Source organism: Ranitomeya imitator, chromosome 2, assembly GCF_032444005.1.
Source record: "Ranitomeya imitator isolate aRanImi1 chromosome 2, aRanImi1.pri, whole genome shotgun sequence".
Taxonomy (NCBI): Eukaryota; Metazoa; Chordata; class Amphibia; order Anura; family Dendrobatidae; genus Ranitomeya; species Ranitomeya imitator.
This window is the reverse complement of record NC_091283.1, coordinates 319,889,468-319,904,175: the sequence shown is the minus strand read 5'-3', so window position 1 is coordinate 319,904,175 and position 14,708 is coordinate 319,889,468. Positions and strand designations below refer to the sequence as shown.

Here is a 14,708-nt window from a genome sequence, read left to right as displayed (position 1 = left end):
TGCGAACGGCTACAGACAACTGTTTACTAGACCGTGGGCTAGGCAGAACTGTCCCAAACTTGCTGTCCCCTGTGGACCCTGAATCCACCACATTTACCCAGTGTGCCGTGATGGACACGTAACGTCCCTGGCCATGCCTACTGGTCCATGCATCTGTTGTCAGGTGCACCTTTGTGCTCACAGATTGCCTGAGTGCATGGACGATGCGCTCTTTAACATGCTGGTGGAGGGCTGGGATGGCTTTTCTGGAAAAAAAGTGTCGACTGGGTAGCTCGTAGTGTGGTACAGCGTAGTCCATCAGGTCTTTGAAAGCTTCGCTTTCAACTAACCGGTAGGGCATCATCTCTAACGAGATTAGTCTAGCTATGTGGGCGTTCAAACCCTGTGTACGCGGATGCGAGGCTAAGTATTTCCTTTTTCTAACCATAGTCTCATGTAGGGTGAGCTGGACTGGAGAGCTGGAGATCGTGGAACTAGCGGGGGTGCCGGTGGACATGGCAGACTGAGAGACGGTGGGAGATGGTATTGTTGCCGCCGGTGCCCTAGATGCAGTGTTTCCTACTACGAAACTGGTGATTCCCTGACCCTGACTGCTTTGGCCTGGCAAAGATACCTGCACAGATACAGCAGGTGGTGCGCTAAATGGTGGTCCTACACTGCCGGAAGGGATGTTGCGTTGATGACTAGCTTCATTGGCCGAGGGTGCAACAACCTTAAGGGACGTTTGGTAGTTAGTCCAAGCTTTCAAATGCATGGTGGTTAAATGTCTATGCATGCAACTAGTATTGAGACTTTTCAGATTCTGACCTCTGCTTAAGGAAGTAGAACATTTTTGACAGATGACTTTGCGCTGATCAATTGGATGTTGTTTAAAAAAATGCCAGACTGCACTCTTTCTAGCATCGGATACCTTTTCAGGCATTGCAGACTGAGCTTTAACCGGATGGCCACGCTGTCCTCCACCAGGTTTTGGCTTTGCCACGTGTTTTGGGCAAGATACGGGCCCGGCAGATGGAACCTGTGGCGATGTTGATGCCTGCTGCGGCCCCTCCTCCTCCTCTGCTTCAGAACTGCTGCCGCCTGCACCCTGTTCCCCCAATGGCTGCCAATCGGGGTCAAGAACTGGGTCATCTAATAACTCTTCTTGTACCTCCTGCGCAACTTCGTCTGTGTCACCGTGTCGTTCGGTGGTATAGCGTTCGTGATGGGGCAACATAGTCTCATCAGGGTCTGATTCTTGATCAGCACCCTGCGAGGGCAATGTTGTGGTCTGAGTCAAAGGACCAGCATAGTAGTCTGGCTGTGGCTGTGCGTCAGTGCACTCCATGTCAGATTCAATTTGTAATGGGCATGGACTGTTAACTGCTTCACTTTCTAAGCCAGGGACGGTATGTGTAAAGAGCTCCATGGAGTAACCCGTTGTGTCGCCTGCTGCATTCTTCTCTGTTGTTGTTTTTGCTGAAGAGGACAAGGAAGTGACTTGTCCCTGACCGTGAACATCCACTAACGACGCGCTGCTTTTACTTTTACCAGTTTCACGAGATGAGGCAAAAGAGCTAGAGGCTGAGTCAGCAAGATAAGCCAAAACTTGCTCTTGCTGCTCCGGCTTTAAAAGCGGTTTTCCTAATCCCAGAAAAGGGAGCGTTCGAGGCCTTGTGTAGCCGGACGACGAACCTGGCTCCACAGCTCCAGACTTAGGTGCAATATTTTTTCCCCCACGACCACCTGATGCTCCACCACTACCACTACCCTCATTACCAGCTGACAATGAACGCCCCCGGCCACGACCTCTTCCACTAGACTTCCTCATTGTTTTAAAAACGTAACCAAACTAACGTTATTTGTTGCAGTCACACAACTTACACGGTGAGCTATAACTTCAGTATGATTTAGCTACCCCTTTACAGGTTGGTGAGACCACAGCGAAAATCAGGCCCAATGTTACACACTCTTTTTTTGGTGGCTGCAAATTAGAGAGATGCCCCACACGCAGGACTGTCACTGAAGCACAAATGTTAATATTAATGTCACACTATTATTTTTTTTTTATTTTTATTTTTTTCAGGAACACTTTAGAAACCCCCCAAAAAAAAAAAAATAGATTTTTGCAGGGAGAATTTAGAAAACAAATGTAACAAACTATATGCTTTCTATGGGCCACTGAGTGAGAGATGACGCACACAGGAATCAGGAGTGGCACACAAGCCCAGAGGCCAATATTTTTCTACCAATGATTGATGGAGTTATTTTCTCTGGTAGATTTTGGAACCCAAATCAAGGAAAAAAAATGTAGGCTTTCTATGGACCACAATTGGAGAGAGAGAGAGAGAGAGATGGCACACCCAGGAGTCAAGACTGGCACACAAGCAGAAAGGCCAATATTAATCTCCCACTGTTTTTTTTGGTTGTTTTTTTTTTTTTTTTTTTCAGGGAGACTTTAGAAAAAAAAATAATAAAAAAAATATGATTTTATCAGGAAGAATTTAGAAACCAAATAAAATAAAATGATTTTTTCAGGGAGAATTTATAAAACAAATAAAACCAAAAATAGGCGTTCTATGGCCCACTGACTGAGAGATGACGCACCCAGGAGTCAAGACTGGCACACAAGCAGAAAGGCCAATATTAATCTCCCACTGTTTTTTTTGGTTGTTTTTTTTTTTTTTTTTTCAGGGAGACTTTAGAAAAAAAAATAATAAAAAAAATATGATTTTATCAGGAAGAATTTAGAAACCAAATAAAATAAAATGATTTTTTCAGGGAGAATTTATAAAACAAATAAAACCAAAAATAGGCGTTCTATGGCCCACTGACTGAGAGATGACGCACCCAGGAGTCAAGACTGGCACACAAGCAGAAAGGCCAATATTAATCTCCCACTGTTTTTTTTTTTTTTTTTCAGGGAGACTTTAGAAAAAAAAATAATAAAAAAAATATGATTTTATCAGGAAGAATTTAGAAACCAAATAAAATAAAATAATTTTTTCAGGGAGAATTTAGAAAACAAATAAAACCAAAAATAGGCGTTCTATGGCCCACTGACTGAGAGATGACGCACACAGGAGTCAGGAGTGGCACACAAACCCAGAGGCCAATATTTTTCTACCAATGATTGATGTAGTTATTTTCTCTGGTAGATTTTAGAACCCAAATCAAGGAAAAAAAAATATAGGCTTTCTATGGACCACAATTGGAGAGAGAGAGAGAGAGAGAGAGAGAGAGAGAGAGAGATGGCACACCCAGGAGTCAAGACTGGCACACAAGCAGAAAGGCCAATATTAATCTCCCACTGTTTTTTTGGTTGTTTTTTTTTTTTTTTTTTCAGGGAGACTTTAGAAAAAAAAATAATAAAAAAAATATGATTTTATCAGGAAGAATTTAGAAACCAAATAAAATAAAATGATTTTTTCAGGGAGAATTTAGAAAACAAATAAAACCAAAAATATGCGTTCTATGGCCCACTGACTGAGAGAGAGAGAGAGATGGAACGCTTAGTACTGGCACACAAGCCCAAAGGGCAATATTAATCTCCCTTTTTTTTTCCAGGGAGAATTTCTGAAACCCAAAAAAAAAATAAAATAGGCTTTCTATGGCCCACTATTTGTGAGAGAGATGGGACGCTCAGGACTGGCACAGATGGCACGCTCAGGACTGGCACAGAAGCCCAGAGGCCAATATTAATCTCCCTTTTTTTCTGGGAGAATTTATAAAACCAAAAAAATATTTAAATAGGCTTTCTATGGCCCACTATTTGTGAGAGAGATGGCACGCTCAGGACTGGCACAGATGGCACGCTCACAACTGGCACACAAGCCCAGAGGCCAATATTAATCTCCCTTTTTTCAGGGAGAATTTCTAAAACCCAAAAAAAAAATAAAATAGGCTTTCTATGGCCCACTATTTGTGAGAGAGATGGGACGCTCAGGACTGGCACAGATGGCACGCTCAGGACTGGCACAGAAGCCCAGAGGCCAATATTAATCTCCCTTTTTTTCTGGGAGAATTTATAAAACCAAAAAAATATTTAAATAGGCTTTCTATGGCCCACTATTTGTGAGAGAGATGGCACGCTCAGGACTGGCACAGATGGCACGCTCACAACTGGCACACAAGCCCAGAGGCCAATATTAATCTCCCTTTTTTCAGGGAAAATTTATAAAACAAAAAAAAAAATTAAATAGGCTTTCTATGGCCCACTATTTGTGAGAGAGATGGCACGCTCAGGGCTGGCTGGCACAGATGGCACGCTCAGGACTGGCACACAAGACCAGAGGCCAATATTAATCTCCCTTTTTTTCTGGGAGAATTTATAAAACCAAAAAAATATTTAAATAGGCTTTCTATGGCCCACTATTTGTGAGAGAGATGGCACGCTCAGGACTGGCACAGATGGCACGCTCACAACTGGCACACAAGCCCAGAGGCCAATATTAATCTCCCTTTTTTCAGGGAAAATTTATAAAACAAAAAAAAAAATTAAATAGGCTTTCTATGGCCCACTATTTGTGAGAGAGATGGCACGCTCAGGGCTGGCACAGATGGCACGCTCAGGACTGGCACACAAGCCCAGAGGCCAATATTAATCTCCCTTTTTTTCAGGGAGAATTTATAAAACCAAAAAAAAAAATAAATAGGCTTTCTATGGCCCACTATTTGTGAGAGAGATGGCACACTCAGGACTGGCACACAAGCCCAAAGGCCAATATTAATCTCCCACTGTATTTTTATCAGGGAGAATTTATACACCCCACAAAAAAAAATACAGAAAAATGAAAAGGCTTTCTATGGCCCACTATGTGAGAGAGATGGCACACACAGGGATGGCACTCTAGCAGAAATGCCAAATTGCCAATCTTAATCTCCCACCAAAAAAAAAAAAAAAAAAAAAACAGGGAATGTCCTACAATTACTATCTCCCTGCCTGCAGTAATCTCAGCCAGGTATGGCAGGCAGCTACTATCTCCCTGCCTGCAGTAATCTCAGCCAGGTATGGCAGGCAGCAATAAGGAGTGGACTGATGCACAAATGAAATAAAAAGTGTGGACAAACAAAAAAGATAGCTGTGCAGAAAGGAAGGAACAAGAGGATTTGTGCTTTGAAAAAAGCAGTTGGTTTGCACAGCGGCGTACACACAGCAATGCAGCTATCAGGGAGCCTTCTAGGGCAGCCCAATGAGCTACAGCGCTGAGGGGAAAAAAAAAAAAAAAAAAAATTCCACTGTCCCTGCACACCGAGGGTGGTGTTGGACAGTGCAAATCGCTGCAGCACAAGCGGTTTTGTGGTTAATGGACCCTGCCTAACGCTATCCCTGCTTCTGACAAAGCGGCAGCAACCTCTCCCTAAGCTCAGATCAGCAGCAGTAAGATGGCGGTCGGCGGGAACGCCTCTTTATAGCCCCTGTGACGTCGCAGACAGCAAGCCAATCACTGCAATGCCCTTCTCTAAGATGGTGGGGACCAGGACCTATGTCATCACGCTGCCCACACTCTGCGTTTACCTTCATTGGCTGAGAAATGGCGCTTTTCGCGTCATTGAAACGCGACTTTGGCGCGAAAGTCGCGTACCGCATGGCCGACCCCGCACAGGGGTCGGATCGGGTTTCATGAAACCCCGACTTAGCCAAAAGTCGGCGACTTTTGAAAATGTTCGACCCGTTTCGCTCAACCCTATTGTCGATCATGAAAGTGAAGTTTGGCCAGAAAGACTGGACCTGGTCTTGTAGAGACCATATGAGCACATTCAGCAGCACAGAAGGGAGAGAAGGTAGATTCATCCGATAAGATCTCAGGGTTCTAGGAAGCCAGCAGCATCATTTCTCCGCTTTCTCTTACAGGCCCATCATAATATTTTTCTTCAAGTGATTTTCTACCTTGTCAGCACATTCTACGTACGCTGTTACTTGGCTAAACTAAATCTGAACGAATTATCTTTCCTCCATTTCGCATATCTTCCCTACCTAAATAAATGAAATCACACTTTCCCCTGTCCTGGAAATCCGCTGCCTTGAAGTAACCCTTGTCTCTGCCCTACGTATGCTGTCATTTGGCTTTGTAGTTTACAGATCTGGGCAGATAACAGCGTCTCCTAAACTCAGGGGGTAGGTGGATCTACCAGGTTGTAAGTTCTATAGAAAAGGGCTTTCAATGACCAAAGTCATTCGAACAGTTTTGGGTGGAGGAGAATATGGTCTAAATGGCAAAATGGTGATCATAGTAATACGGCCGGACTACACCACCGATAAAGCAGCCACAGCCGGTGACGAGAAGAGTTTGTGACTTCTCTGCATTTAGTGGTTACTGCTCACCTGGGTAGTCATATGTAGGAATCTCCTCTTTATACAACTCATCATCTCTCACATATGTCTCTGCAGTATTAACATGGGTCAGATCTTCACCCTGAAACAGATATTATAAAAGTCAACGACATATGGAGAAGTCACATCTATGATCAGCTCTAATCCTGCCATCTCCACCGTTCTCATTACACAAGTATAAAACATATAATACTGGTGGATAAAACAAGACTCAGCACAAGACCATCACAGCCGTCTACACATCATAGGGGAGATCTCCTGACACCTTCTCTCCATCTACCTGATGATCCTGAGGAGCATTGGAATCTTCTTGGTTACAGTCATGTGGAAGAAGAGGACGGGGACATCTCTCTGGTGTTGTCCTCTTACTGGATAGATCTGGAGGAAACACATACAGGGAGTAAATTCATTCTTTACATACAGATAATTATAGGTCGTGTGTATTTAGTCATCAAAGTGACCAATGACCTTCTGACAGCAAAACGCAATGGTGACCACTCTCTGCTCATTCTTCTCGACCTTTCTGCAGCTTTTGACACTGTTGACCACCCTCTCCTTCTCTCTAGGCTCCAGTCACTAGGCATTAAGGACACTGCTCTCTCCTGGTTCTCCTCCTACCTTTCTGACCGCTCCTTCAGTGTTCTGTTCTCTGGCTCCACTTCATCTCCTCTTCCTCTCACTGTTGGGGTACCTCAGGGCTCAGTCCTTGGCCCCCTTCTGTTCTCTCTCTACACGGCCCCAATTGGACAGACCATCAGCAGATTTGGCTTTCAGTACCATCTTTATGCCGACGACACACAACTATATATGTCATCCCCTGACCTTACCCCCGCTGTACTACAGAACGCCACTGACTGTCTGTCCGCAGTCTCCAACATCATGTCCGCTCTCTATCTGAAACTCAAGCTCTCCAAAACTGAACTTCTTCTGCTCCCACCATCTACTAACCTCCCTAAATCTGACATTTCCCTCTCCGTGGGTGGCACCATAATAACACCCCGGCAGCAGGCGCGCTGTCTGGGTGTTATGTTTGACTCCGATCTCTCCTTCACCTCCCATATACAATCTCTTGCCCGCTCGTGCCGCTTACACCTAAAGAACATCTCTAGAATCCGCCCTTTTCTCACCATGGAGACAGCTAAAACCCTCACTGTCGCCCTGATCCACTCCCGCCTGGGTTACTGTAACGCTCTATTAATTGGCCTCCCCCTCACTCGACTTTCCCCTCTCCAGTCATGCAGCAGCCAGGGTCGTCCATCTGGCTAATCGTTACTCGGACGCGTCCGCTCTTCGCCAGTCGTTACACTGGCTACCCATTCATTACAGGATACAATTCAAAGTACTTGTTCTCACCCACAAAGCTCTCCACAGTGCGGCACCCCCTTACATCTCCTCCCTCATTTCTGTCTATCAGTCTAACAGACCACTGCGCTCTGCAAATGACTTTCGATTAACCTCTGCACTAATCCGTACCTCACACTCCCGACTCAAAGACTTCTCCCGTGCTGCGCCAATCCTCTGGAATGCTCTACCCCAAGATATTAGGACCATCCATAATTTGCATAGTTTTAGGCGCTCGCTCAAAAGACATTTGTTCAGAGCGGCCTATCACGTTCACTAATCAAAGTTATGTTATGTTTGTGTGTGTGTAGCCCATTCACTATCCCCATCTATTTCCCAACCCCTGAAGATGGCTGGACCATGATTGTAAATACATCATTGTAAATACACACCTGTACTTTGCATCTCCCCCACCTCATTGTAGATTGTAAGCTCTCACGAGCAGGGTCGTCTTATTTTGCTTTAATTATTGTATTGTTAACGTTGTTACTTATGACTTTTGTGTTTGAAACTGTTAAACTGTAAAGCGCTGCGGAATATGTTGGCGCTATATAAATAAAGATTATTATTATTATTATTATTTAGTCCTGTCTATTACCTGGAGATGTGAGGGGCTGGGGAACCTCCATTATGATGTTCTTGTACAGATCTGTGTGTCCTTCTAAATACTCCCACTCCTCCATGGACAAATAGACAGCGACATCCTGACACCTTATAGGAACCTGACACAAACAATGATACCGTCATCCCCCCGATCCCTTTACAGTGTTACTGTATAATGTCCCAGCATTTCCACCTCTCCAGTCAGCAGCTCAATCATCTTGTAGGTGAGTGCTAAGATCTTCTGGTCATTGATGTCCTGATGGATCAGTGTGTGAGGTGGTGGCCCCATGATTGGGCTCAGGGGTCTTCCCCATCCCTCAAACACAGGGTCCTGACAGCGCTCACTAGAGGTCTTCTTCACTACTGTGTAATCCTGATAATGGAGAGACACATTAATAAATCTCACTACAGACATTTCCAGAGTCCTCACCTCTCCAGTTCTGTCCATCTGTTATTCCCATAGATAAGAATGATGTAATGTGACGTCATCAGAATCTCTCACCTCTTCAGTAAGCCGGAAGAGGATCTCTAGGGTGAGGTGTAATATCCTCTCCGCCATATTGTCTTTGTCAATATCCATCTTTGATGGGTACATCAGGAAAATTTTCTTTTGTAGAAGATCTTCACTGAGAGGATCCGATATTGTAGAGCCCTGAATGAGATGATCCGATGTGACATCATAAGAATCCTGTGTAATAATACAATTACTGTAGATGATAAGGGAAACATATGAGATTTATTATTTTACAATATTTAGTTTTATTCTTTAGAACTACAAATAAAACCTATATATTTAGGCCACAGACAACAAGCAGTTTCCTCCTCGGAATCGGCAGCTGAATACGTTTCTCATAGACTCATCTTCCATAACGCCAATTCTCGTCTCATTTACCGACACTGGAATCGGCATTAGCAATACTGCAGGAGATATTCATTATACGTGACATGAGAAATAACTACTTCATGATGAGGACGACATCTTCATCTTCTACTACGGCTCTACAAACAGATTTGGCCAGAGTCAGTCACTGACTCCATCACCACCGGCCGTCTATATGAAGGTTTCCCGTCTTCCCCGCACTGTAATCTTCTGTCACGTTAGATCTCAGGTCTGATTCACCCACACAAGTTTGAGGCTTTTAGAAAAGCTTTTTTGTTTCCACAATCAACGTGCAATGCACAGGAAATGAACCGAAAGTTCGGCCTGACGTCACTTCAGGTACGCATGGCATCCGGATTCCGCCGGCAAGAGGAGGACGTCGGGAAGCTGCAAGGGGACCCTGGCCGCACATCATTGCCTCACTTTAACCCCCAAGGAGGCACAGGAGGGGCGGGTAAAAGGTCTCGAGTCATACGGAAAAGCATGGAGACGGGAGCAGCACGTGGAGGAGGAGAGCAGAGCCCCCGACCTCAGCTTGCCGGCAGTAAGTAAATAGTCCTGGGTGCTCCAGATCGCCAGCACTATCAGAAGACCTCTTCATGCCCCATAGGGGACAGGAAAAACACTGGTGGTTGTAGGAAGGGAAGGGGTATTTAACCTATTTGCGTTTCCTGTCCTCCATTAGGGCGGGGAGACATCCTCCGATACTGCTGTCATGGAAGGTGACTAGAGAAAGGAGGCATTCTGGATCCATGAGCTACAAACGCTTTCTCCTGAGGGTTTGAATGGGGAATATGATTTACTTTCCTTCATATGATTTGCCGTTATGTGTTTCTGTGCCCATTATACTGTATATTCACTATACATACTCTTTTATTCTTATGTCATGATGTTATAGGTATGGATGTATTGATGTTTACTCCTTCTGAGTTACCTCTTCTTTCTGATGAATCTGCTTTCCCGTGAGCGGGCTCCAGGCAGTGCCCCGGCCGGCGGCACACAGCCCTGTGCTCGCCCACTACTAGCAGCGACTAAGCGCTGTTGTATAGCTCTCGGTTCTCTGCCTCTGCAGGACCTTGCGTGACGTCACGGTCACGTGATTACTCACGTGACTTGCTACGGATACTGTCTCCTGCCCAGTACTGTCTCCTGACAGGAGACAGTATCCGTAGCAAGTCACGTGAGTAATCACCTGACCGTGACGTCACGCAAGGTCCTGCAGAGGCAGAGAACCGAGAGCTGCACAACAGCGCTTGGTCGCTGCTAGTAGTGGGCGAGCACAGGGCTGTTTGCTGCCGGCGGGGGCACTGCCTGGAGCCCGCTCACGTGAAAGCGGAAGAGCAAACTCCACCGAAGCCGCACTCTTCCACATTTGGATTTTCACAAAGACCGACTAAAGGGAACTGTGGACATTACCGTTTACACTGCACCAGGTAAAAATCTAACTTATTATTCAACGGACAGTTAACATCGCTCAGAACCTCTTGTTATTTGGGCAATGTTGTGCTCCATGGTGGAGATATTTTAAAAACAGCACAAACCTATTTTAAATAGATTTTAAAGCCATATAAAAGGTGTAAATACTTATTGTTCTTTTGGAGGTACCTAGTGGCCATAAAACTATAGAACCCAGCGCGGATTGTTTTTATATACGGTATATCTGAAGTTCAGACTTTCAGCTTTCATTTGAGGGTATCCACATTAAAATTGGATGAAGGGTTTAGGAGTTTCAGCTCCTTAACATGTGCCACGGCTCCGGCGCAGGCGTACTTTGCTCTGCCCTGTTGAGGGCAGACAAAGTACTGCAGTGCGCAGGCGCCGGGCCTCTGACCTTTCCGGCGCCTGCGCACTGCAGTACTATCCTCTGCCCTCAAGAGGGCAGAGCAAAGTACGCCTGCGCCGGAGCCGTGGCTGAAGATCAGAAGAGGACGTCATGGAAAGAAGATAGGAGGCGCCGCAGCGGACCGGAGACGCCCATCCGACCTGACCAGCAGCGGGACCGCCCCTGGGTGAGTATAATCTAACGTCTTTTTCTCCTTTTTCAGGTAACATCGGGGGCTTATCTACAGCATTACAGAATGCTGTAGATAAGCCCCTGATGCCGGTGGGCTTACCTCACCCGCGATTTTCGGGGTGACAGGTTCCCTTTAAAATTACGAGTAGGCGGAGTTTTGCTCTGGTGGGCGGAGTTACGCCTGCTTTATTCCGGGATGTTACTCCCAGTGAGAGCTGTTCATTCACAGAATTTAGTGGCGTGGCGTCACTGGGGAGCGACCGATCGCCAGCAGGAGGCGGCTGTGTCTGCAGTGGAGGGAGATTCTCATGTCAGCCGCTCCGCAGTACACAGCTCCGCACTGAGGCGGCCGGATGGGAAGGGGTTAATCAAAACAAGACTTGTTCGGAGCACTACCAATACCAGGTATAGGCACAATGTAAATCAGGGTGCTACACAATGCATGAGACTACAAATACTGAACAAAAGAAGAAAGACACTGCATAAATGCGTGCACACCTACAATATATATATAATAAGATACAACTTTATTGTGTAGAAGCAAAGGACATACAAAATATAAAACCAATTAAAACCTGATCCATAAGGATCAAACACGAGCACACCATTCCCCCCATGCGGTGTTAAACCAGCGAAAGGCAAAAAATGGATACTGGTACAGTAATAATATATATCAGTATCGGAAAGTTAAATACAATATAAGGTATACATTTAAACCTAAAAAAAGTAACTGGCATTAACCATATGTATATATACTCCCACAAAAAGTGACAACACACAGGGCGTCCCCAGAGTTGTCAAAGACCAACAGCACCAAACCCAGTGCTATATAGTAATAACTGGATATAAGCCAGACTCAAAGCCCAATATACAGCAGCACTGGGATTGCTAGCAAAGATGAAATAGAAGCAGGTATCAGGCCAAAAGCTGGGTATGCCCGCTGTGAAAACACAGCCTGGTGGCAACCTGTTGCTAATGAGGCCAAGCTATATATAAAGTATGCTCACAAGGAGTAGAGATCCAAAAAAAAATGGATCAGCACGGTCACCGGAAGAAAAAGCCCCATGCTGGCTGGTCAGTGGGAGATGGAGGAGACGGTGTGGGAGAATCCCACGCGTATCGCTGCAGCTAGGCAGCTTCGTCAGGGAGGATAGCTCTCCAAAGCACGAGTACCGCTCTAAATAGCTGCGATAATTACCCAATGCAAGAGCGGTGTGTCGTAATCCAGCAGACCGGACGAAAGTGCCCATCAGGGCAGGAGGCGCAGGCGCAGAGATCGGGTGAGTAGGGAGGGCAAAGAGCATGTGTGGGAAAGTGAAAGTGAAAGCAGGCGCGTTGTACGGCCGCACAAGAAGCAAGGGGAGGAGCAAAAGATGCAGAGCTCCTACTACAAGCACGCAAACAAGGCGTGCACCAAGGGGAAAAGGGCAACAATGGCTGAAACATATATACATAAAAGAAAAATGAGGACTTGAATGAATGGTAGAGCCAACAGAAGATGGAATGCAGGCAAAACCAAAGATACACCAGTCGGCAGATAAACTGCACGGCAACCTAGAAGGAAAAAGGATTAGGCATATATGTAAGCCCCAATAATACGGAGATTCCAATAATATGTAAACCTAAAAACAAGTACCCTCATAAACCTACACAGTGCAATGTAACTACATAAAGAAAATGCACACAGAAAAATAATAAAAAAGGATAATCATAATAATACTCCATAATGAAAAATAGAAATTAGAAAAAATAAATGGAAAAAATAACTAAACAAAATCAAAGTAGTAAACAAAATAAATATATATAAGAAACAGGAAATCAAACATGATACATAAAGAAAAATTCCACAGATAATGCACAAGTCCAAAGCCATATGAATAGTCCAATTGTTGGAGCATGTCACTGCCCTGATTAATGACCCAATCCAAAGAGTACTCCATAAATGTCTTTGGGTGTAACCATATAAATAGGTCACCACAGTCATCCAAAATGAAAGAGGAGTCCAAGATACTGTCCGAAACCTCCTGGCTTTTTAGGATAACATCCCTTCATCAGCTTTATGCTTCCTCGGCTCTCATCTCGATATGCCTGCTTTGCTGAGTCTTGGACATTCTATAGGAGGTTTCGGACAGTATCTTGGACTCCTCTTTCATTTTGGATGACTGTGGTGACCTATTTACAGTGGGGCAAAAAAGTATTTAGTCAGTCAGCAATAGTGCAAGTTCCACCACTTAAAAAGATGAGAGGCGTCTGTAATTTACATCATAGGTAGACCTCAACTATGGGAGACAAACTGAGAAAAAAAAATCCAGAAAATCACATTGTCTGTCTTTTTATCATTTTATTTGCATATTATGGTGGAAAATAAGTATTTGGTCAGAAACAAACAATCAAGATTTCTGGCTCTCACAGACCTGTAACTTCTTCTTTAAGAGTCTCCTCTTTCCTCCACTCATTACCTGTAGTAATGGCACCTGTTTAAACTTGTTATCAGTATAAAAAGACACCTGTGCACACCCTCAAACAGTCTGACTCCAAACTCCACTATGGTGAAGACCAAAGAGCTGTCAAAGGACACCAGAAACAAAATTGTAGCCCTGCACCAGGCTGGGAAGACTGAATCTGCAATAGCCAACCAGCTTGGAGTGAAGAAATCAACAGTGGGAGCAATAATTAGAAAATGGAAGACATACAAGACCACTGATAATCTCCCTCGATCTGGGGCTCCACGCAAAATCCCACCCCGTGGGGTCAGAATGATCACAAGAACGGTGAGCAAAAATCCCAGAACCACGCGGGGGGACCTAGTGAATGAACTGCAGAGAGCTGGGACCAATGTAACAAGGCCTACCATAAGTAACACACTATGCCACCATGGACTCAGATCCTGCAGTGCCAGACGTGTCCCACTGCTTAAGCCAGTACATGTCCGGGCCCGTCTGAAGTTTGCTAGAGAGCATTTGGATGATCCAGAGGAGTTTTGGGAGAAAGTCCTATGGTCTGATGAAACCAAACTGGAACTGTTTGGTAGAAACACAACTTGTCGTGTTTGGAGGAAAAAGAATACTGAGTTGCATCCATCAAACACCATACCTACTGTAAAGCATGGTGGTGGAAACATCATGCTTTGGGGCTGTTTCTCTGCAAAGGGGCCAGGAGGACTGATCCGGGTACATGAAAGAATGAATGGGGCCATGTATCGTGAGATTTTGAGTGCAAACCTCCTTCCATCAGCAAGGGCATTGAAGATGAAACGTGGCTGGGTCTTTCAACATGACAATGATCCAAAGCACACCGCCAGGGCAACGAAGGAGTGGCTTCGTAAGAAGCATTTCAAGGTCCTGGAGTGGCCTATCCAGTCTCCAGATCTCAACCCTATAGAAAACCTTTGGAGGGAGTTGAAAGTCCGTGTTGCCAAGCGAAAAGCCAAAAACATCACTGCTCTAGAGGAGATCTGCATGGAGGAATGGGCCAACATACCAACAACAGTGTGTGGCAACCTTGTGAAGACTTACAGAAAACGTTTGACCTCTGTCATTGCCAACAATGGATATATT

At 45.0% G+C, this 14,708-nt stretch overlaps 1 protein-coding gene across 1 annotated transcript in view; it reads right to left on the bottom strand.

Annotated features, from left to right (window-relative positions):
• LOC138663471 (oocyte zinc finger protein XlCOF8.4-like) overlaps positions 1 to 14,708 on the bottom strand; it is a 70,087-nt gene that overhangs the window by 17,029 nt on the left and 38,350 nt on the right. The window contains exons 2-6 of the mRNA XM_069749691.1: positions 8,760 to 8,945; positions 8,451 to 8,630; positions 8,253 to 8,376; positions 6,594 to 6,691; positions 6,305 to 6,395 (exon numbers count right to left, since the gene is read on the bottom strand). Of these exons, the coding sequence (XP_069605792.1) occupies positions 6,305 to 6,395; positions 6,594 to 6,691; positions 8,253 to 8,376; positions 8,451 to 8,630; positions 8,760 to 8,945 (679 nt within the window). The remainder of the gene's footprint in view (positions 1 to 6,304; positions 6,396 to 6,593; positions 6,692 to 8,252; positions 8,377 to 8,450; positions 8,631 to 8,759; positions 8,946 to 14,708) is intronic.